This window comes from Hirundo rustica, chromosome 4 (genome assembly GCF_015227805.2).
Source record: "Hirundo rustica isolate bHirRus1 chromosome 4, bHirRus1.pri.v3, whole genome shotgun sequence".
Lineage (NCBI taxonomy): Eukaryota > Metazoa > Chordata > Aves > Passeriformes > Hirundinidae > Hirundo > Hirundo rustica.
The window spans coordinates 27137499-27162380 of NC_053453.1; the positions used below are offsets into that span (position 1 = coordinate 27137499).

General features: G+C 36.6%; 1 protein-coding gene across 4 annotated transcripts in view; it reads left to right on the forward strand.

The window, feature by feature from the left end:
* DOCK4 (dedicator of cytokinesis 4) overlaps nt 1-24882 on the forward strand; it is a 244634-nt gene that overhangs the window by 126642 nt on the left and 93110 nt on the right. For all 4 annotated transcript variants that reach the window (XM_040062079.2, XM_040062081.2, XM_040062080.2 and 1 more), the window contains exon 13: nt 12387-12512. In XM_040062079.2, coding sequence (XP_039918013.1) covers nt 12387-12512 — 126 coding nt within the window. The remainder of the gene's footprint in view (nt 1-12386; nt 12513-24882) is intronic.

A 24882-nucleotide genomic window follows, 5' to 3' on the forward strand; every position in this document is an offset into this window, starting at 1 on the left:
TATGTGCTTAGCAGCTACGGTTTGCTGGATTTTTGTTCAGTTCTGGAGCTGATCCATATTTTGATCCCAATTTTGATCCATATTGCTTGACATTTCTGCTTTACGTTTACATCAGGAGTATAAAATTGGCCATGGACATTACTGTCGTGTTCTAGGAATGGTATTCCCTGGTTTAGTACTCTAAAAAGAAAACATGAGCCATTCTCCTGCCCCCTCTGGTGGGATATAAGAAAGGCAGAGATCCTGAGGTGACCTGAAAACAATGTACAGGAAAGAGCAATGAGATAAGAAAAAGAAACAGAAACAGCAGCAATATTACTAACAAAAGTGTACAAAAGAGGGTGATTCACGTGCCAATGCTCACCGAGGGCCTGGACAACAATCAAGAATGATGGATGAGTTTCCCCTCCCTCCAGACTCTCTTGACCTAAAGCCTCACCTCTCCTTCCTGGGAGCCAGAGTTCCTTACTTCCACACCATCAGTGATGTAGCTGGTATAGAGTAGCAACCAGGACATGCCCACACCCCACCCCTGATGGCCAAAACCAGTAAAACTATATATTATACTTCAGAAAAAAATGAATGTACAATTTGCATTCCTACTGGTAGCTTTTCATTCAGCTGAGCAAGATGCAGAGTTGTAATTTAAGAATTTACCTATAGTCCTCCATGGTCAGCTGTATGTTACTGGAACTGTCTGAAATAGATCTGTGTGTGAAACTTGAGGAATGGGACACAACTGACCTTTTTTATTATGTGACTCACAGGTGGTTTGACTCACAGGAGATGTTGAAATTGCATTTTTTGTTTTCTTTTTTTAATGTCAACTTGCTAACTTCTTCTCAATTCTGTCATTCAAAGGGGAGGGGTGGTGGGAGTCAAACTTGAAACCTGAAATTGAGGTTTATGAGTCTATTGTCCCTGTATTCAAATATCGGTTTTCCCTGTGAAATGTCAATTAGTTGAAATATGACCATAGAAAAATCTCATTTCTGAGGTTCCCATATATTGTATTTGCAATGCCTTTCATGTAGTAGACTTCATGCTTCTTTAACTAACTATATTGTACATTGCAGGCTTCTTAAACATTATGCTTGAAATCAAGTTAATCTTGAAAATGTATATTTAACCATCTTTAGTGGATAACCAAGAAGCACATAAAAGCTCATTTATCAAGATTGAAGTTTTTTAGCCATTTTTAATTTGATTATTATCTCATATGGAGTCTAGCCACATATATACATATATCTAAGCTATAGAATATCATGGATCTTATTGGACAATAAGTATAAAAATCATATACTGAAAATAGAAGGATACATTACTGTGTAAGTTTAATGTTTGGCTTCTTAAATATTTTAATCATATTCATCAAGAAAACACTTATTCTTGGTTGTTCTGACTGTCCATGCAATATGTGCTTACTCTGTGATACATTGCTAATCCCATTCTTCTCTCATGAGATAAGAGTTCACAGTTAAATGTGCAGTTCTTAAGAGGCATTGGATAAATTTGAATACTCTTAATTATGTGAATATTCAACATGAAAGACGTGGCACATGAATTTTTTTACATGTTTCAGGGGCTGGAAGCTAAAGGTAGAAAATGGAAGATTAGTCACATTTTGAAAAGGATTGTCAGGGTAAGGGAGGCAAAGAGGGAAGAGCAGCACAGAATTCCAGTAGTGGATGTGAAGGTTGGAGAGAGAAAGAGGAAGTGAGCAGTAATGCCACTTGGAGTACCAACCAAGTGAAAGATAAACTATGGAAGGTTATTTATATCAAACACATGAAATTCATTCTCCTGTGACTCCTTAGCAGCCTGAAAAAGCACTTGCAAGGTTTTAGCAATGTGTTCAGATACTTCTGCTGACACCCCATGGAAAAATATTGTTGTTACACTACTTTTTATTTTTCACTACTTTTTATTTTTTGCTGTTTTTTTCTGTGATAGTGTTGTGTGGCTAGTTCTGGAGCCTCATTAGCTTTGGCTGCCACCTTGTTATTGTCAAAAAAGGATAACACCTTGCATTACAGTAGAGAAAGGTCTTTTCTGTCCCCTAGGAACTGCTGTAGGTGTGAGCCAGATGTAGGAAAACTTGATTATTTTGGTTTATATCACACTTGCTCTTTTCAAATCACCTTAAATACTTAGAAAAGACTTAGAAAGGAAGCATGTTAAAAAAACCCCAGCAAAAATGCTTCAGACTATTGTCTGTTCTCTATGCTTGTTCCCTGTTCATATTCCTATACAGTTTCTTTCAAGTCAGGAGATTTTACACACTTTAGTTCCCACAAATTGTTGTATCCCCCCAGCTAAAATTGTTTATTGGTTAGTTCATAATATTCTTCAGGAAACAAAAATCTTCCATTTTTTGTAGCAATTTAAAAAGGAATTAAAAATATACTTTGAGTGTCTTGCATGTAAAATACATAGTGACAGACTATAGCATTTTTGTTTGCCACTCAACCTCCCACTACCAAAAACCTGCTTTTTCTGCTTCAACTCATGACGTTCTTAAGTACAGAATCCTCTTGCATCTTATTCTCAGCTTGTGTCTAAAAAGGATCAATTAAAGGCAAATGACTGCCACTTGTTTATAAAGCCCAAAAAGGAGCAGGGGACAGATGTTCATCCCCTTTCCTCTTCTCAGTGGTGCAGGAATGGAATGAAGGACATACTCTCATGGATAATTTAGTATTCTTTGCTGAAGTGGAAACTGGAATGTCTTTTATATGTGAATTTCCAATCTAACAGAGTGGAGTAGCAGGTAGTGGATGCAATTCCCATTCACTGCTAGTCTTTGCAACTGGTGTGAGGTATCACGTTACTGGAAAACACCTGGTTGCCTGGTGGAAATCAAATCAGTATTGCAAAGGCCAAATTGTACAACCTTTCCTGTATTCAGTAGCATTGTTATTTCTTATATTGAGTTTCTGGTATTTGTGGAATGTCATTATAACACAAACCAGGTTTCGGTAATATCTGAAGCAGAGCTGGCTGTAAAATCTATCTTTTTTTGTATAATTTTTTTTCCTTTTTTTTTAATTAGAAGCTGGTTTCTTTGTTTTAAAATGCAAAAGGTAGTGGAAAAACTACTATTCCTGCATAGACCTCACACTTAATTGCATCAATTTTATGAGGAAAATAGCACATTTCTATTTTTGTATCTGTAGAATCAGAGATCTGATCTGGAAAAGGATTTTCAGTCAGTCTTGCATGTCCCAGATGAGCATGCTAATTGCTTGGCTTCTCCAACTTCCCTGCAGCAACTATTCAACTTTGTATATGATCTGAAAATATTCATAATACCATGGGGAAAGTGAAAGTGGCTCTAAAGCCTTCTGAGCAGAGCATAATTGTCTTAAGTGTGATCTATATTCATGTCCTCGTACCAAATCCTACAGAGGAGAGATTTAAGGCTGGATCTCATGATATATAATGAATGTTCTCCCCAGTGAGTTACCTGATAAAAATCGTATTTAAATATCGATGAATTGCACTATAGATTTCTTTTTCTTCACATTCCTATGAAAAGAAAGACTGAATGACTTACTTTTAAGGGGGTGCAAGACATTCTGTTTTGCTCTGCTTTTCCCTTTAAGCTCCTAATAGTCTGAAATGTAAGCTTTTCTGTAAATGCCAATTAGGATTTCCTCGAAACAAGCCTTGAAAAGTTGCGTGTGACTGATGAAGTAATTCTTGGGAGCTGAGAAGAGAATACATGTGCTTTTCAGTTGTGACTGCAAAGGAAGTAAAAATCTTTTCATGTCCTATAGAGATTAAGTTACCAATGTAAGAAATTGTATAAACACATCTAGCTGCCCTGTAGCCTTGAACTCATGTGGAGTCCATGAAAATAACTAATATAGTGGGGAAGTCTTTCCCTGTGCCATTATCTTGGGATGTTCTGATGAACTAGACAAGAGTGATGTGACCTAATTGCATTTTTACTGAATGCAGTGTGGTGTATTCTGTGGTGGCAATGCCAAACTTACCTTGCAACTCCACTGGAAATACTGTTAATTATACATTAACTTTAATTGATGTGAGTGCTTGAAACTAGAATGCCCTGACTGAAGCACGGGGGACTTGAAGCCCATGTGTTGACCGACGTTTGCTAACAATACTATCATGAGGAAAGACAATCTGTCATCTTAAGGAGGAAAGGTGTTTGTCAGATCATACAGTGTTAGGCTGGAAGGATGTTCTATGAAACTTAACTTTGGATTGGTTGAATTGCAATTATTTGCCTTTGAATGAGCAACCTCACTGAACTTCAAAAAAGTTCGATCTCACTTTGAGGTGAGTTCCTCTTTCTGTGGGTGTTGGACAACATCACTTCCTGAGGACTCCACCTCAAAGTGAGATCGAACTTTTTTGAAGTTCAGTGAGGTTGCTCATTCAAAGGCAAATAATTTTAATTTTAATACAACCAATCTAAAGTAAGTTTCATAGAACATCCTTTGATTTAAGGAACTATTTTTATCTCATATGTGGGACATTTTTTCTGCAGTATACCTGTCAGTTGCCACTAAGTCTCAGTCTGGCTCAGTGGCCATATAAGGCTTGGTGAGAAAACACATGAGGTAGACCAGCTTACGGCATGAACTCATCTGACAAGATGCAAGTTCTGGGACAAATATGACAATGAAGAGAGATGACTAGAAAAGGTGATGTGTGCTTTGGGGTCTTCTCATGCATATTTACCTGCATTCAGCAGGCCCTTGGCACTCTGATATAATTTCTCCATGGTTACTGTCAAACACTGAGAGATCTAAAGTAACATATACTTTGTTTGATTTTCTATTAGACAAAAAGTAAGCTTTGGCTAACAAATTCCTTGATTTGGAGCAGGAAGCCTGTTAGAGTCATTATTTATCATGCAGGGGAGAAACTGCAGAGGCCCCTTAATCAAGAAGCATCATTTTTTCACACTTGTGTAATGAAAAGCTACAAGAGATCAAATACAGTGGGGAATTGGTAGCTCAGTATAAGTTTACAATATTTCTAGGAATAGAGCTGTGGTAGCTTAAAGTATTTTCTAGATACCAGAAGTAATGTGACTGTTTGCGTGACACTACCCCAGCAGTTCACAGCATTACCACACTCAGAGTTGCTGCAAGGAGAGCTTTTTCCCGTGAATCAGCATAAGAAATCTCAGATGGGAAACTAAATATGTGTTCCTTGCTAGAAACAGCTATGAGTTGTAGCCAAAAAGAAAGCATGGGCTTACAGTGGAGAATTGACTGGGGCAATGACTGGGAAACAATGAGGAGGAATGATAGCAGGAGCAGTAACATGAACTTCACAGAAAAAGTAAAATGGAATGAAGTACATAACTTTAAGTGACTCCTGGGCATGTAATTAATCACAGAAAAGATTTCTGACTTTTGTATTTTATCAACAAGGTTCTCAGGTGTCAGCTTTGCTTTGAAATGCATTTTTTATCTTCACATCACTAATATTTAAACAGCAAGTGCATTTGCTTAGTGACTCTAGTTCTAGGACAATTAATAAATCTGTCATTTTTAATCTTGGATTTGTGACAAGGAGATTGTGTATTCTAGTTGGAGGTGTTTAAGAATTAGTTGTCACTGAAGGCTGCTGTTTGAAATACATTTAAAATAATAAAACTACTCTTACATTCTTCAATAAGTATACAGTGAATTAAGACATTCATTTTTGTTCTCAAAACATGCTAAAGCCAAATGATTACACATATAAATCATTTTGCAAATAAAGTGTTGTTCCGCTATCATTTCGCCCTGAAGAGATAAAGGTGTGATAGAGTTAAATTCATGTTGTTTTCTTCAGTGTTGCTAAAAGATTTGCTTTTAGAGAAGAATGAAAAATGTGAAGAATGACTTGTGATACTGTCAGAGAGATCTTCTATTCAGTAGAACCTATGACTTGTTGTTCAAGTCAATTCTGCAATAATAGAATCATAGAATTGTTTAGGTTGGAAAAGACCTTTAAGATCATGGAGTCCAACCATTAACCCATGCTGCCAAGTGGGTCTTTTAAATACATTCAGGGATAGTGACCCAAGCACTTCTCTGAGCAGCCTTTTCCAATGCTGTTTCCTCTTATTATTTGTAACTTTAGAGTAGAGATGGACTCCCACCTCACTGCAACCTCCTTTCTGTTAGTGGTAGAAAGCGATAAGGTCTCTCCTTAGCTTCCTTTCCTCCAGATTAAACAACCCCAGCACCCTCAGCTGCTTCTCATTAAAATTGTGCTCCAGACTCTTCACCAACTCTGTTGCCCTTCTCTGGACAAGCTGTAGCACCTCGGTTTCGTTCCTGTAATGGAGAGCCAAAAACTGAACACACAATATAAGGTGTGGCCTCACCAGTGCTGAGGGCAGGGGACAGTCACTGCCCTGGTCCTGCTGGACATGCCATTGTTGTACATGATTCAAGTGGCACTCAATTTAAACCCAGAATTTCTTAGCTAATAACAATAGCTGGTTCATATTTCTGTCTTGGAGTTGCATTATGTTTTTGTAAGCCTTTTCCAAAAATTTGTTCTACTTGTTGGATAGTGTTGACTTCCTTCATTTAATCTACTAAAAGAATAAAAAGTCTCTACATTATTTCAAATAATGGATTATAGAATATGCATGGTTTTAACTTCTTCAAAGAATATATTTACAAGTTCTTTACAATTGTTACCAAGGTTCTTATGTTGGTGGGGATTTGATTTTTAACATTTTGTTCAGGTACTTATTAAACATGTTTCCTTTGGAATAAGACACATAATTGGAATGCCAATAGCTAAATTTCTAATACCGTTCTGTTTGCATGAAGAGCTACACTTCATGAGGGAGAAAATAACAAGTGTTTCCTTGGAACCTTTTGTCTATTTTTTGCACTAGAAACAATATAAACCACTTATAGTTGCACAATTGTGTATTTTGCACACTCCATAATATTCTAGCTAATTTTTGCAGTTTGCAAAAATGCAATTTAAAAAAATTTTGTGCAAAATGGCTCACCTTTGCAATATAACATTGTAATATGCCAATTGGTGCTAACATGCCCCATGACTTGTTAATAGAGAAGGACAGCAGTGGGCTTGCTGAGGCAAGAACTGGAGACATTATTTCTGAAATCTTTATTGTCTTTTTATGGTAGTTAGACTAGATGCTTATAATAGTGATTTAGCCTATTGGTCCTTTATCCTTCATCCTGTGGTAAGTCTGGCAAGAAATACTTGAGGTTCTATCACCTACCCTGCAAAGAAATTTCAAGCCACTTTTCCTATGACAGATAAATGTCATTTGCATTTAAATGTTTCTGTTCCATTTGAAGAAGAAAAACTTCCCTACTTTATACACTTGAGGGCATTTCTGACAAAAGTCTTGAGTGCAAGAGCTCCAAGAAAGCTGTCAAAATGTTGCAATGGCATTCGTGCGTTATTTTTTTTTACCGAGTTAAACCCCAGAATTTAAGGCTGAGGAAAAGAGGAGTTTGGAGTTTCATTTGATAATTCAAATGAATCAGAATGAAGTCTTCAAAAAGGCCATCAAGGACTGAATCTACCTCTCCTTTTTTATCTCTCTATTCGCAGACTGTAGTTCGTAGGATTTTCTACGTAAGAGTTTTCTGTGGCCAAGATTTATACAACCGTTTGTCCCAGATCACATTAAATCAGTAAACCATTTGTTTGTGCAAATCCACTGGTTTTACCTTTTTACCTTTGCACTTAAAACACTACTGGAAATGGGAACATCTGTAAGCCCTCAGAATGCTTTTAACACCTTTAGGTAGCTTTATTTGGACAGATGCCAAACACAAACAGTGCTGAATAACATTCTGTCTGAGGTTTGTTTTCTTTTCTTCTATCAGTTTCCTGAGTAGCTGCAAGGCATTTTCTTCTTAATATGATCTAGGATTCTCTGCTGCTAGTAGATAGAAGCTAAATGTAAATTCTTTCCCCTCCCCCCAGAAGCTCAAATGCAAATAAAGGGTCTATAAGCATAATGAACAGATGCCTTTTGTCATAACTAAGTGCAGAAATCAATAATGCAGTACAAAAGCTGTTTGAAGGTAAAATGACAAATCTAACAAAATCTGGGATGCTTATTCAGCAGCTTGGCAATTTTCTGTATTCTTTCATCTGAACGATAAAAATAATCTGTCTTGTGTTAAAATTTAGTACAAGTTAATAGTAAGAAATTTCATGTGCTTGCAAAAGAAATAAAAGTGTATCTATTTGCAGTTCCTTACAGAGTATTGTAGTAGTGGTTTCAAAACTGGGGTAAATAAAGATTAATAGCTAACACAAAATGTTTTAATTACCACTGGGGAGCTAATTGAAGTTTTTTTCTGAGGGGACAAAGCTAGACTACATACCTTATTAAAGAAAATGTGCCAGTCCTTCAGAGACTGGGTAATCATTTTCATTGTTATGTTTTAGCTCCTAATGTTCTAGAAATGGAAAATGTATATTTATGAAGTTTTTGGTGGCTCTCAGGCATCATAGATGGTGTAGTGGTCCTAACAACCACTGTCAGATGCAGTGTATGGTGGCGTGTTGCAGATCTCTATTTTGCTTTGTCTGTGAATGGCTTTCTCGTCACAAAATGCTCTAATTTTTTTCTAAAGCTAATGATTTTGCTGTGTGCAGGAATGCAACCCACTACTAGATCAGGTTGCCCAGAGCCCAATTTTACCTGGCCTAGAACACTTCCAGGAATGGGACATCCACAATCTCTCTAAGCTTCTTTTTTCAGTGACTCACCACCCTCACTATAAGGAATTTCTTCCTAACATTTGGTCTAAAGCTCCTCTCTTTTAGTTTGAGGGTGATGTCTAGTTTCAACTAGTGAGTTCTTCTTCAATCTACTCTGATTTGCAATGTGCCTGAGGGAGTCCCTCTTAAGCTAAATCTGCACCCTTCTGAAAATCTGAATGTGATGTGTCAGTATATTTTAAATTATGTTAGTTAATGCTTATTGATATTCCAGTAGCTCAATTTATAATCAGCATACAAACTCTAGGCACTCATAAAATGTGAATTATTCTGTCTTTTTAAAATATCTCTTTTCCCTTGATTTCTGTCATATTTGCATGGTTCCTTAGTCATGATGGGTGTCTACTTTCTCTAGCAAGTGTATTGCATTTTCATAAAGCCATGAATATAGGATTGCTGTGGCTGCTGACCACAGGCTTTGTGTTTAACTGACACCAAGTCCTCTTTACCTAGCTGGCTTTGTCTGACTGGACTTGTCTTGCCCTGCCTGAAGATTTGTTCTGACTTGTAAAAGTATATCTCTAATGACAAAATAATTAATTTTATCTGCCTTATTATAGCTCTTGCTTAGTTGTGTGCAGTTGTGTGGTGTACCCCCCCCGGTATATATGCTTTGCATTTAACAAGTAGCTGTAACATTTCGTTACTCAGTGTAGAGTTAACAATCTATAAACTCAGACTAAAATGGAACACAGAAGAGTAAAGATGTGACCATACTGACACCTTGGAAGTACTGGCATAGGATGATATCAGAGGCCTGTGAACAGCTCACCAGTGGCCGATTATTGGTCATCAAATAGTGTGATCTTGAGAGCGGAATGAAACCAGTTCTAGGGGAAACCCTTTCATATATAATATGTTCCTTTTGCCCATCTCAACATCCTGAATGTAAAAATCATTGGGAATTCAGGCAACCTGTTCTGTAATGTGGGTATCACACCTCATTAACAGTATGCCTCTTAGGATTTTAGGTCCTTGATGGAGGGTAGCCTGGGTGCCTTGCAAAATTAGCGGAGCTTTGAAAGAGCGATCTGAATGTTTACCTGGGAATTGCATTCTTTTAATTGATTGTGTAAGGTCCATGTGCTCCCAGCTTCAGCATTTTTACTGGATTTATTAGTTCCCTTCTTGTCAATTCCCTTTCTTTGGCAACTGGTTTTCAGTGGTAAAACTGTTAACTTGAAGACCTGATTTTTGGAAGTCCATCAGGTTTCCTCCCCTGTGAAGCCTTGCTTTGTTTCCATTCTGGTTGACTTTCACTCTTTCCTATTTACTGGTGTCTTTACACCATATAACCTTTTAACGTAACTTTGGTGTCTGTAATCCAGTGTTCTTCATTTTTCTGAAAAGTTGGGGAGTGCCTGCCACTTATATTCCAAAGATGTATCGAAACTATAGGTAAAATGACTAACCTGTGTTCCAAGTGTGTTCACCGAGAAATTTCTTGATGCTTTTGGATGTATAAGGATGACTCTTCCTTTTCTAACAATGAATGCCATGAAATACAGAGCTCTATATCTTTCTTGCCTTGCAGAAGCAAGTACTTCAAATCCTTGACAGATAGCTTTTTTTCTCAAGTTAAAACTGTTTAGCCATTGATGAGGTGTTTTTTTTTTTTTTTTTTTTTTTTTTTTTTTTTTTTTTTTTTTTATTTTAGAGTTAAATAAAATTCTTCAAGGAAATCTGTGAAATTGGTACTGAAAGAAAATTGGATTTGGGGTCTTCAACCTTTGTTTATAAAACACAATAACTTTACACCAAGCAGTGTACAATATCTGGTTAATGCTGTTGTGGTAGATGTGATCTATAACAACAGCAAATGGATTTTTCAGGTTTCCAAGGAAACAGTGCAATAGGGGCATATGAGGGCATGATTATACATGTGTATGTATAACAATTTCTTAAAATATAAAAGCAGGAAAATTGGGGGTGAGCTAAGTATACATATTTATAAGGGAGCTATACCCAGCCAGCTCTTCCCATACAGCAATGAAAAACTTTCACCCGGTCTCACAGAACCTGAATTTTGCCTTTATGACCATACCAAGCTTCCATGCCATCAGCTAGCCAGAGTGTGGTTTGTTTTCTCACCTGCCCAAATAATAATTGTCACTACTTCCTAAAGGTTGTTCACTGAATAATCATAGAACAAATTCCCCTACAAAAATAATTAATATCCATGGCATTAAATACAGTCCTTAAAATAGAAAATACTTCCCTGAATGCTTTTCCTTGTCAGATTTGTTTATGTACCCAGTTGGAGATGTGTAGGCAAGCTGTTTTTCATGAGAAGGAAAGTTTGGTCAGAGTATCACATTCTCTGGAGTTGCCAAAATAAGAAAATGTAAGCGTAGGTAAGAGGAAAAATATAAAAGTTGTCATGGTAATTAGATAGCTGATCTGCAGGAGCCTGGACTGGCAGTATATAGTACAGAGTTCTGAGTCCTGCTTTTTGGAGCTGCCAGACTTCAAGTAAATTTATTCAGTTAAACAGTAACATGATTGTAGGGAAAGTTTCTTTCAATGCCGAAAGGACTGATGACCTTGTTGTTCAGTATGTGTTGTATGTGTTGTTTGCTTCAGCTTAATCTCAAGTTCGTTATGAGTCTTCTTTGGAATTGTCTGTTTATCTCCAGTTGTTGAGTGCACACAAGGAGTCTGCTTTTATCTTCTCCTTGATCTGTATGTTGTACAGATATGCTGTAGTAACGCTGATATGCTGTAGTAACGCTGAAGGCCAGGCAAGATTAATCTTTACAAGCTGTATCATTCTGACACTTGCCTCAGTGATTATATCTGAAATAAGCAAAAGGCGTGCCTGTTGCTTTTGTTAATCTCAACTGTAATGAAGCACGCTCTTTGATTTGTATACTGCAGGTGCGGTGGAAGAAGTTATGCTTCCTTGGTTCTAGAGGAATAAAATTGGAAAATTATTATATGGCCACCCTTGCATTTTGCATGTCTTCCAGCAAACATAGTGTGATTCTGTGATTGATTAAATCTGAGGAATGTTGGAAAAAAAATGTTACTTCAGTCACTATGAAATTACTGCTCCTAAGAACACAGATTATTCTATATTAACTTACTAGAATTTTTTTCTTCAGATTTTGGATGAATAAATTTTATAACTTTATATCAGGTGATATAAAGTGACACACTGTGATAAAACTTCTGTGTTTCACCCATAGCTGGGGACAATTGTATGTGCACTTCTTGCATGTCAATAAAGGCAAGACTGTGTTGAAGGAAGTGAAAAATTGAAATGGTAGCAAATACTCTGATTGAAATTTCTCAAAACTGACCTCTTGCTAGTTCTTTTTTTAGTTAAAATATTAGCCCATCCCTACTGAGATAATTTTCACACATGTCATTGTGGTTCAATTACACATCAGTAATAATTTGCTAATGCTTTTTCATGGGTAGTTGTTTTCAAGTCTTTACTGATTTTTGGATGTTGCAAATACACTTAAAAATTGAAGTGGGTTGGCTTGTTATTACTAAACTTCCTCTGAATTTTCTATTCTCAATAATTCATATATACTTGCAAATATATAAATTTTTTAAGAAGTACTGATAATAATCTGTTTGAATGTATAATTTTTCATTGTTTTTCTCTTAATTTTCAGGTCTGGCAGTTTCTCTTCAGTTGCTTCATGGAGACATAGAACAAATTAGGAGGGAGTATACATCCAGATTTACCCATGGAGTATCCATAACACGGAAACTAGGTTTTTCCAATATTATAATGCCTGGTAAGTTAAATATAAAACTATCCTAATAAGCAATAAAACAAAGAAATTATGAGAAATTACTTGATTTTCAGCTGGTTTTCAAATGATTGTGGTATTCTGAAACTTCTTAAACAGTTTCCAAGACTTTTATGTTACCATTTTTTCATAAAGATAGAAGAATATTGTGTCTCAGTGGCCCCATTACATTACATTGTATAGTTACTATGCCATTGTCAAAAAGCATATGGCTATAGCAACCTTTTTTGAGGGATGGAACCTCACTTGAAGAAGTGAAGATGACTGAGTGCAAGACTGATGAGCTCTATGCAGGTAAAAAGATAGACAGCAGATCATTTTGTTCTTATTCGCTGGTAGCTTTCTGAGTAAAGACTCACAGAATTTCTCTGGTACTGTACAGCTCCTGTTTTCATGAGGTCTCCAATACTGTAAATGACTGGAAATGTATAATAATATAGATGTAGGGACTTCATTTTGCTTATATTATATGACAAAATATGCAAGTACTTAAAACAATGTGAAGGAAGGTGTAAAGATTGTGTCAGTGTGAATGTGAAGAAGCAAATATAGGAAGAATATCATAGAACAATTTATAGCTTCATCTCTGAAATGAATTTTTTTAAAAGTTCAATGAGTTGCTGGAAATTAGGAAGCAAATATCTCTTTAAAGGAAAAGCATACTTTCAGGCAGATCAGTTTGGCATGATGGTCGCGTTATGTTGCAGCTGAGAAATGTTGCAGGGAGGAGCTCACATCTTATTTTCAGCTGAGTCCATGCATACAGTCTTAAATTTCTCAATTGTTAATCATCCTCATGATTTTCAGATTTTTAATAGAGACTATCTTCTTCATATAAAATCTGTCTTTGCATTCCCGTGGACCTAAATCAGAAGTAAACTAAGGTTCTGAGGCAAGAATAAATAAACTTTCATACTTCACTAATTGAGGAGGTCTTAAATAGGCATTTGAAACTCAGTAATGAGACTCAGCTTTTGCTGTGGGCATGTATTCCTCTTGAATTTCTGCCTGAAACTTGACAACTGAGAATTCACTCTTGTGTGCTTACTGCCAATTAAACATCTGTCCTGCATCCTTGATCAGCACTACTGGTCACTTAAAACATGCACATAACATAAGTTAATAAAATAGTTTCAGCACTACAATGAAAATGGTATGACTGCAGTATTTAGAATAGTAAAATGCATTAAGTCAGGTGCCATTTAATTTGAAGTTAGTTTTTATATATATGCCTAATAAAAGCAATTCAATTGAAATTTTATGGCTTATTAGCTAGGCTTTATTTGTTGTCTTACTGTTTGATTTGAAATTTCGATCAAATGTTGTAGATAGTCTGTAGATAACAGTGGAAGCAGTTTTACTGAGCACACTGTAACTCCCATTAGGAATCACTTCTCCAGTGATGTATGATTTAGTGACCTGCTGCTCTGTGTTATCAAATTTGCTATGTTCTATAAATAGATCTCCCACCCCTCATTTTCCAGTTGAGAAATGATGTGATGTACTAAACTTTAAAAAACATGTTATAGCAGAGTACAGTGTAATTAGCTGCTGAAGGAGTTTCCTGACTCGAAGAATTATGCAGGTTCACTTTGACTGTTTTAGTTAAAAAAAAAAAATAAAAAAAAAAAAAAAAAAAAAAAAAAAGAAAAAAAAAAAAAAAAAGAAAAAAAAGAGGCTTCTGGTATACTGCTTGCTCAGTCCAAGTGTATGCATGCATCAGTTTAAATAATGTGCAATTCTGTGTTTACTGGCGTAGAAGGGATTTCTCCTAAAGAGAAATACTCATCTCAGTCTTGCAATGATGAGTTTCAAGGACTCATCAAAGCGGTATGCCCTAGGCCCTGAAATGCCCTCAGCAACCTAGCTTTTGAAATGCTTTTTGATTTCAAAGCTCCCCTTTCATTTTATTTCTCATCTAGTGTTGTTTTTTTGTTCACAGATAAATTAGAGAACTTCATCTTTTGCCACTAGAAATGGTCATTAATTAGAACTTATTTTATATTTTTGTTGAAAGGGTGTTGCTGTGGCAAATTAGCACTAGGTTAGTGTTGTGAATAAGACTCTTGAATTATTCAATAAGAAATGCTTCATGCTGCTAAACTGCAGTATCTCTTAGAAATGCCATATTTTAAGTCTCTCTCCTATTCTGGTGTATTTAAACTCTCTCTGACCTTCTTTTTTTGTCATATCAATCCTTTTCTCTGTGGAGGCTTTGCTGCGAAAAGTAACTGCGATCAGCATACATGCCAAACCAGAATTGACAATAATGTTTTTATAGCGTAATGCTTTTTTGTCACTGCAGCTTGACAGGCTGAAGCCACAAAATACACTATCCTGGACCCTTGGAATTTCTTAATGAAGAACATCAAGTGTTTTAGGAAATGAAGTAGATGGCTGGAAAAAAAGTAGATGGCTATGATTCAAAAAGGCTGTGAAATAGATAACTCACTTTATTCCAGCCAACAAAAGAAGGACAGGCAGTGAAAGTGTCAACTTTTGAATATAACCAATATGTATTTTCTAGGTTTGACTAGGATTTCAGGGCAAAGTCCATGCAAGCTCTGGTAAATTCTATTCCTGCACTCTACTATTTGTCTGCAGATATACAGCCAATATTCTCAGGAAGCTTTGTACAACACTGAAGGATAGCTGTGCTTGCGCACTGTGTTTCTGTGTTCACCCATTTCCTGTGAACCACATCATTACTTAGTACATAAAATTTAGCATTTGATATTTACAAATGTAGCATACTTTTGAGGAGCACTATGTACTAAGTAATGAAAGGTGAAAGCCCTTTTTCTACGCATACTTTCACCAGCTGTTTTGCTATTTTATGTAGTTCAGTATTGTAGTGGTTTCATGTTCACTAAATTCTGGTCTTAGTACTTACTCTTTTTCTGTGGGAGAGAGACTAGGAGAAAAGCAAAGCAGGCTCAACCTTAAAAATGAACAAATAGTTTTATTAACATATACTAAAAGAATGGAAAAAAAAAAGTTGGGAAAAAAAAAAAACTAAGACAAAACAGAATGAAACTCTAAAAACACTCCTCCCTCCCCTTAAAAACTGTTCACTTTCTTACAAAATAATATAATGAGACAAAGCTTGTCATTTTTAGAGAGTTTCACCATTTGACAATAGTCTTTTATCAATTCTTTAGGAGAAGAGTCTCTCTTAGAGTCATGGAGCCTATTGACAACCTAGAACAGTTCTCTTGTGGGTTTTAAACTGTCATAAAAACAACCGCCCGGAGAAACCTGCCTTTGTGACCCCTCCCATTAGCACGTTCCCAAGCTGCTTATGGGTCATGGATCTTAGACTTTTGCATATTGGGGTATTAGTTTTTAAAGATGAATAACTGAAGGCAAAGGATTCTTCATCTCAAGGTACAGACATATCTTTTCACTTCTTCACTGGCACAGAGGGCTTCTCATCTTTATCTCTTTTCAAGCATCTTATAGGATTAATATTACTTAGGCCATCACAAACACCTTTGCTCAAATCCACACACAAATCTAAGCAATCATCTCCCCAAATGCATATCTTTCCCATGATTTAAAGGAATAATCTAAATATAGAGTTCATTTCCATGGCTCAAATAAGAATGGAACAACCAACTCTTCAACCCTCTGTCCCAATAGTCTTTTCACTCTCACTCTACTGACTTGATGCTGTTGTTCTTTATGTTCACTCTGTCCCTTTTTTTCTCTTTCGGAGAAGGGCTAAGCTCTGGAAGCTTCATGTTGCCAGGAAAGGGTTAAATCTGCCCAGAGTCTCTTCTCTCCCTCTGTAGCTCATGGTGTTAGATGTTCAAGGCCTCGCTGGTGAGGTGAGGGAGGAAGAACTCACAGAAACATCAGAGATCAGAGCACCCAGGCAGTCCGGAATTACAAAAAAAACCAGGCAGGACCAAAAATGCCTTCTCAGCCCTCAGTGTAAATCGGGGCAGCCTCAGCCTAAATGGTGCCCATAGCTCTTATCAGGGGCCCGGCAGAGATCTCTCCCTGCTCCAGGGAAGTTTAGAGAAAGTAGCTGTTGTAAAGCAGCAACCTCTCCTTCCCCCTCCCCGGAGCCGATGGAATCCGACCAGGCCTCAGGGCAGCTCCTCCTCAAAATGGGGGAGCAGCAGGCCCAGCTCGATGTTACCTGTCTCTTTCTGGCCAAAGAAGGAAAAGGCCCACCTACAGGAAATCAAGGGGTTTTATATGGTACTTCCCAAAGTTGTAGCCAACAATTTTCAGTGGTCAGAACAGATGCCAATATTCCAACTAACACTCTGATAGGTCCCTGTCCTTTCTAAAGCAATTCCCAGGTCCTGACCTGGAAAATCATTCTACATTCCTCTATAATTAAAAAATCAAACTGTACTAACCCATGACAAATTAGACCTAGAGCACCTGTGCATGCTTTCAGTGCTGTTCATGCTCGTGTGTTATAAATGTGCATGTACATGTTCTTTGGCACCAAATAGAAAATATCTATTTCCATAAATAAGCCTGATCACTAATATATGTTGTCTGGAGTTTTTAGAATTGGAATAAACCACAGCAGAGCTGTTTGTCTAAATGAGGACTTAACTGGCTTCACTAGATGCCCAGAGCTCTGCCTCCCAGTTGTAAACAGACTAAACTTTTGTTTAATAAGCATATGTATAGGTGCTTTGTTGTGCATTCCATATCAGAACTGCATTATTATATCTGCTTTACTTCATTCAAGCTATATTGTTCTTAACAGTGCTAAGTCTATTACTGGTAATTTACTGGTAGTTGTTGTCTTAACTACTTGGTACATTCAAAGACAAACTCCAATCAGTGTGAGACATTAGTACATAAAGATATCTCATTGTCTTCCTGTAGAATACTTTTTTCTCTAAGCAATTCAGTGAGGTCCAAGCCTTAACTTCCTGGAATTTTACCTACAAACTTCCTCTGTGCAGTTTTGTCTATAGTAATACAAGATAATTCTTACTTAAAACAGCTATGGATTTGATTTTTGAAAGGCTCTGTGACTTACAGAGGACAGCAAAATGTCTTTGTCCATAAAACATACTTCGGTGCATAAACAATTGGCCTGTTGACTGACATATCAAAAGACTTTCACAGGTGGATATCAGTTAGCTACATTCATCCTTTCTTCAGCTTGTGATCTGAACTGGTGCCATTACCACTGCTGCTATCTGATCATCACATGCTTTAATTTAAGGCTAAGAGTTAATTTTTTTTTCTGTCCATCTAAATTATTGAACTCTTGTGATATTAGAAGAAGTTAAAGAATTATTGCATCACTACAATGGTTCTACATTGACCACAATTTATCTTGTTCATAAGCTTAGTGTAGTATCTGTACTGGTATCTAGAGGTGGGCTAGTCGGTCCTGACTAGAGAAGTCTTGGCTTGTAATACTTTACCTGGAATTTTTTGATCCTTTTCTAATTCTGTGATAAATTTTGACAAATAGCATTGTAAAAGACTCTACATGTAGCTGCACTATTTTCTTTCATTCAAACTTATTTTTCCAAGATTAAAAGTTGCATTTTGTTTCAACATTGTCTTTTTCTTTTTTATGATTTCTGCTCATTTAGCAGATAGAATGAGATGCCTGGGATATTGCTGCATTTTTAAGTTTCTTACGTCAAACTTTCACATGCTTAATTTAGGAAAAGTAGCTGCATTTTTTTACCGTTACATCTGCATTGCTTTATGTTTGTCACCCTTTAACTTCATTAGATTTTTTTTGCTGTCCAATTCAATCTCATCAGATCCTGTACTTCAAAGCTAGTGAATGTACTAATCATGCCTTCATCTGGATTACTAAAAGGTCTTTCCCTGTGCAAGTACACACTCACAACCTTTCTTACTGTTTTCAGAAGCTGTTAAAAATAAAACTAGAAGTAGAATCTTTGTCTTTTTATACAAATGATCTCACAAAATATTGTCTTTGTGATAACATTAATTTTCAACTATGCAGTTTTTGACTAGAGGCATTCATTCTTTCAAAGCATAGAAAAATATTCTGGAGAGCAAAAATGTAAAGGAAGCTATGGAATATGTGTCTTCATCATGGTGTCTGTATCTTCCTGTGAGCTTGGAGTTAGTGAAGAGCTGTTGATTCTAGGAAGAAATCTATGTCTGACACACTTAAACTTTTCTCCCTTGATCAGTGGAGTGAATTTTTCCAAACTTCTTTATACTATATGAAGTAAAAACAGTTTAACTTCTGCTACTGGATATATTAGTTACACAAAATATGTTTAAACAATAAATGAGCAAAGACACACCCTGCATTTTGACCTTTCACAAAACTGTAGTACTCTAAGAGGAATATCCTCTGCATTTCAAATCTTATTTTAATACTTTTAAAAAACTTTTTATCCTGTCTGTTGAAGGAATTAACATTTCTACAAGTCACTGGAGGAAAGAAAGATGTGACATATTTGGTTAGACAAGGAACTTGCACTTGTGTATTGTTTTCCTTCTCCTTTCCATCTCCTCTGTTATTTTTTTGTTCATTAGAAACTGAAGGAAAAAATAGAAAAAAAAAACCTATGGAAAGGGAAGACAAGCCAGAATTTAACTGTACTTCCCTTGATATCTCAAAATGAAGAATGGGGAAAAGGGTATTCTGCAGTTTATAGTATTTGAAGAATAAGCTGGCTTTCTACTGAGTATAGAATTAGTAGCAGTGATGCATGGGAAGTGTATGCAAGGATAGTTACGGCTTGGAAGTTTTTCTTTAATAAACCAGGTAAGTAACACTGGCAAGCTAACAAGTGAATGCTCTACCTCTGTAAAAATAAAAAGTCTTTCAAATTTCTCTTGGAAATATTTTCTTTATTTTGAAGCTAGACAAAGTCAACAGGTCAAAGTTTCTTTTGTTGAAAAAAGTTTGCAAGTCTTTTACTCAGCACAACAACTTGTAAAACAACTTATTTTACATCTCACTGTTAAAAGGAAGAGAAAAAAGGCACTGAACAATTGAGCATTACCTGGTAGATGTACAATCTATTTGAAATGTGAAAGTATTTTTTGAGAATTCCTTGTAAAGGGCATTTCATTTGCTTAATCACGTATTTTCTGGTGAGTGTGTCTTAGGGCTTGTTGAATGTTTCTACAGTAAAGCTGAAAATGCTGATAACATTTTTTAAAAAATGAAAGTAACTGAAGAAAGTACGAAAAAAATCAGTTTATTCATCTCTGATTTAAATGCCCAAGTCTGCCTCATCCATTAATAAAAAGGCAGTGGTATTCACAAAGTGACCAATCCCAAAATCCTAACATATGCGGAATTGTTTTAATTAAGTTTCCCATATATAAACAGGAATACCAGTCATAATATATAAACTAGCTGCTAGTATATAAATACTAGAAATTGCCTTAATTTTTTCTGCCCATCTCCTCCAATATACTTAAATTAAATAATTAAATACACAACCTGCCCCAAATAATTTTTTGTCAAGTATCACCCAGAAGATCCCAGTCTCAGAGTTTTTCTTTTTATGTATGTACTTAAGCACCAAGTAAAACATTTTCTTATTCTTGAGTCGTGTCTATATAACTCAAAAATGTTGTGAATGTGTACAAAATTTTCTTGGTTGGTCTTTGTCTCAGTAATGAGGAAGTGAAGGTATGCTCTGTGGGGAAAAAGCACTGAACAGACAGCTGACAGACTGGTGGTTGTCACAGTCTTTAAAACTCAAACATGTTCCCTGGCAGCTTCAAGCATGCCAATGAGATTTGCCCCCCTTTTTAAAAGTGTTGAATATATTCCCTGATAAGCAGCCAGTCAGTCTTTCAATATCTTCTAAAATGCAAAACAAAAAGGAAATTGTTTCAATAATGGGATTTCATTTTCTGCCGTGATGAAATTTTTTGTGAAATGCAGCATGCCTGTGTGCCTTCCTGAGCTGCTGTCCTTAAGAATGCCCTTCTCTCAGATAGCATCCTTCTGTATTACAATTTTCACAAATAATCCTAGATTGCTTAACTTGTTTTTTTTAAATTAATTTTTGTTTTTAAATTAAATGTATAAGAAATCATAAAGGGAAGGGAAGGCAAGAGAACAGAATAGCTGAGTGAAGATATGCTGGTCAAACTAAAGAACAGCAGAAGTGGTGAAAGTAAGAACAGGGAAGAATATTGGGAGTTGGCCCAGTTGTGTAGTGATAGGGTCAGGAAGGCCAAGGCAAAGTTGGAACTGAAATCAGCAAGGGAATGCAAAGAAAAATAAGAACTTCTGTAGGTATTTCAGCCACAAAAGAAAAGCATAGTCCTTGTGATGAACATGACTGGTAAACTGGTCTCAATAGATGAGAAGAAAAGGCTGAGGTACTCAACAATGTTTTTGCCTCAGTCTTCAATGTAAGTCGCTCTTCTCAGACTCTCAAATCAGTGGACCTCAATGCAGGGACTGAAGGGAGCAAAGTTCCCTCCACTGTAGGAAAACAGTAACCACCTAAGGAATCTGAAAATACTTAAGTCTATGTGACCTGGCAAGATGCATCCCAGGGTCCTCAGTGAATTGGCTGATGTAGTTGCCAAGCCATGATGTTTGAAAAGTTATGGCAGTCATGCAGAGTGCCCGGTGACTGAAAAAAAGGAGACATTGCATCAATTTTTTTAGAAAAGGGTAGGAACACCAATACAGGTTGCCCAGACAGATGTCCCATCCCTGGCAACATTTAAGGACAGATTGGACAGGACTTTGAGCAACCTGCTCTAGTTGAAGATGTCCCAGCTCATTGCATGGAAATTGGACTATGAAGTCATCAAAGTTCAACTGCCAGAAAGGGATTAGAGAGAGGGAAAGATTTACTAAGCTTCTTTAGCCCTCTCCCCAGTTAAAAGTTAAAATCACCTTCTGCCTTTTTTTTTCTTCCCTGCTTTTTTTTTTTTTTTTTTTTCTTCCCTAAAATATCCTCCCACTGGCAGTTGCTACACCGCTCTTTTCTCATTCTACACCGTATTGTAAGGATCTTTTCTCTAAAATGTTTTTCATCCACAAGATTTACATTCTGGGTTAATACCATTTCATCTGTGCAACATCCAGAGATTTTCAGTGCCTACAACTGAATTTTTTTTAAGAGCTATTCAAGATATGTTTAGAGTATACAACGTCTCATTAGCTTGTATTTTACATAGATGTAAATTAACAGGAACTTCTTCTAAACAAAATTATGCTTTTTACTCTCTTGCAATTAATGGTTCTAAAGGACCTACAATTCTGAGCAAAGCTTTCAAAAAAGCAGTTCCAAAGAAAAGCTCCTAGTGAGTTCTATACCTGTTTTTCAATTAGTGGCTGTCATCAGGACAGCAGTAACTTTCAGAGATGCTTGTTCAAATACAGTCATGCTGTGTTTTGTTACCCTACTAAACAATCAAACTGAAATTTATTTCCCTAGAAAGCTTTTTGAGGATAACTGGCAAACTAAAGGCTTGTTTCTAACAAAAACACTACCTTTCATCTTTGACAGCTATCTTCTGCTTGAAAACCTTGTTTCATGTTAATATGCTACAAGAGATTCTGCAGTTCTAAACATGTTTGAAATATGAGGAATGTCTTGTTATAAAACATGTATTGCAGTTGCAACTCACAACTTTGTCAGTATAAGTTTAAAAACAATTTTGTGATGAAAGATCATTGCTTTGATGCTTAGGTTAGGCGCAAATATTTCTATAAAAATAACAGTACAAATGATACATTCATACAAAGGTTCTCCTGACACTTGTACTGATCTGACCTTCTCCTCACCAATGATTACCTGTGTTGTTCCTGTTACCTGAGGTTCAGTGGGAGCAGTTAAGCCTCTCTGAGCTGGGAGCAGCTTACGCATAGGTCCAACTTGGGAGCAGCAGGAGACCAGTGCTTGTACACAGGTCCTTGATAGTGATGATGGAGCCTCCAGCCTATGACGAAAAAGGAGCCTGCAGAGCCATCCCATAATAAAACTGTGCAGTGGACATAATAGGACCCTGAGCACACATTGTTGTCTCCAGCCTGGAAATTACTCCTGGCTCTTTTCTCTTTACTGCTTATTTAATATTTGTAGTTTATAGTTAGCAGGTTGAGGAAGGCTGACCCCCCCTTAACTGTGTCCTCCAGCCATCTTTTTGTGGTTGTTTTTGACTTTAATTGCCCTTTCCTCCTGTTCCTAATAGTAGACTTTTGTCTTTTTTATGTCTACTTATGTAATTGACACTGATCAGGTCTCCATCCCTTGCTCCCATTCTGCCCTTGTACAATTCATTGCTAGTTGGATTGAAGTCATGAAGCTTTTGTTTCTTCATAGGTCAAAATTATTGAGCTATAATGTCCCTGGTAAGCACCTACAGCTGGGGCAAGGTGGGTTTGGAGTTTTTCCTCTCCTAGCCCATGGAGAGTGCTTTCAAGATATTTTTGCCAGATCAAAAGCTGCAGTATATTTGCAGAACCATATGAAGAGGCAGGAACTGCCAATGCTGAGCTGTACACATTTCTGTTTAGCAACCCAGACATTTCAATTCAACACCTTTCACTTACAATTAAATTCACGTACCAGAGTGGCTGTCCATGCAGAATGGGCACTGAAAGCTTGTGCTACGTCAAAAAGTTATGTCTGTATTCACACCACTGCAGCTTGACTTCTGTTGTTTTAAATTCTGTAGAAATTCAGTTTCCATATGGCTTTAACTCACACTTAATGCTAGAAGCTTTTGTAGCAATTTGTCAGCCTACTTTTGGTGAAAAAGTGAAGTCATAGAGTGCTAAGAAGTGTTGTCCCAAAGTCCCAAAGTGTTGGGTTTATTGGGTCACTTCTGTAATTAGGACAGAATGTACCCCTTTTCAACACATTCAGTTGCATGGTTGTCAGAAGAACAAACAGCTTCCCTAGAAGCTTTGATCCTCACACTTACATGTTTTTTTTCCAAGAAACAGCAGATTATTTCCCACTCTCATAGGGATCAACACCATTTTTTTAATTTCTTCTTTGTTTTTTACTATCTCACCCAATGTACAATTCTGTCTTACCTATGCTAGTTGCAACATGTTAGCCTCATTTTTTTTCTTGAAATAGTGTCTAGAAAGTATCTTTACCAAGATAAGCAGCTTTTTAAGCAGAGAAATCATTCAGATAACACAGAAATGCAACACATGACTTCTTTAATTTGCTTTTCTCCAGCTTCTGTTGACTCAGCTTGTAATCTTCCTTTTAGAAGTGTCTTTGTTTTCTAAGGATACCTAGGTGATTTAGCTACACAGAAAATATTTAGTGATTTTAAATGTGTGTGATTCACTATCTGATAGTTTTTTCCTACCCAGAAAACTGACAATCCTAGACAAAGCTGATGTACAGTGGGGTTTGACTCTGGCTAAGAATGTTACGAACTGGATGTTGCTCTCTGCAGGTTCATTTCATGCTCTGGATGCCCTAAATTCAGAAAGCTGAAAGTGACCTGTCATAACAGGGGCCAGGGAGTGGAAATGCTGCATCAGAACAGGGAGAAATGAGCTGCCCTTTCTTTTGAAACAAATGCTTTCAAGTGGTCTAGATCTTTCATATCACTCAGTATCATTATAGGTAGAGCTAGGTTTGACACATCAAAAGCTGTTTTCAGTTGCTTATTCTTGTACCAAACTTCATACTGAAAACATCCACTGGATGTTTTCACTGAAACAAGCTTGGAAAAGGAGACACTGTATTTCTCAACACAGAAATGGGCTGGAGTTAGTGTGTTGCTTTTTCATCACATTTAAAGCCTCTTGTCTGATTGAGATTTAATTCTGAAGGTATGTTTTCAACCAGTAATCTAAATCTGACGTACTGTGCTATTTGAAATGTTCCCTTCCTATTTCTATGTTGATTCCTCATATTTGGTGAAGTATAGATAGCACTGTAAAAAGTCTCAGTACACACACGCCTATAAGATTTAAGTCATGCGGATAGTTTAGCTGAAAATACCAATTGTACTCACCGAAGTCTACCTCAGAACTCTGATATTCAGTAGGACCTGGCCTTTCAGTGCTGCTTATGGTAATTGCAGCACTGAAAGTGAAAAGAAGTTGGTTTAACCTGTCTGGTGTACTGGAGAAGGCAAAGATACCACAGAAAAAACGGTGAATATTCTTATAATCAAATGTGTAAATATAGTTGCCATAAATAAAAAAAGCAGTTAAAGGAATATAGACAGATTCAATGATTTGCTGATGTTTGAATGCTTTATAGAGGGTTTGGAATTTTTTTTTAATGAGAAGTGGGGCCACAAAAGAATGCCCTTAGTTTAAACAGACAATTTCAATTTTTGGAGTGAGAATTTCTGTTAAGGAAGACTGAAAAATGGTGTTTTTACAATGAGTAAGTTAAAGTGATTAGGATATCTC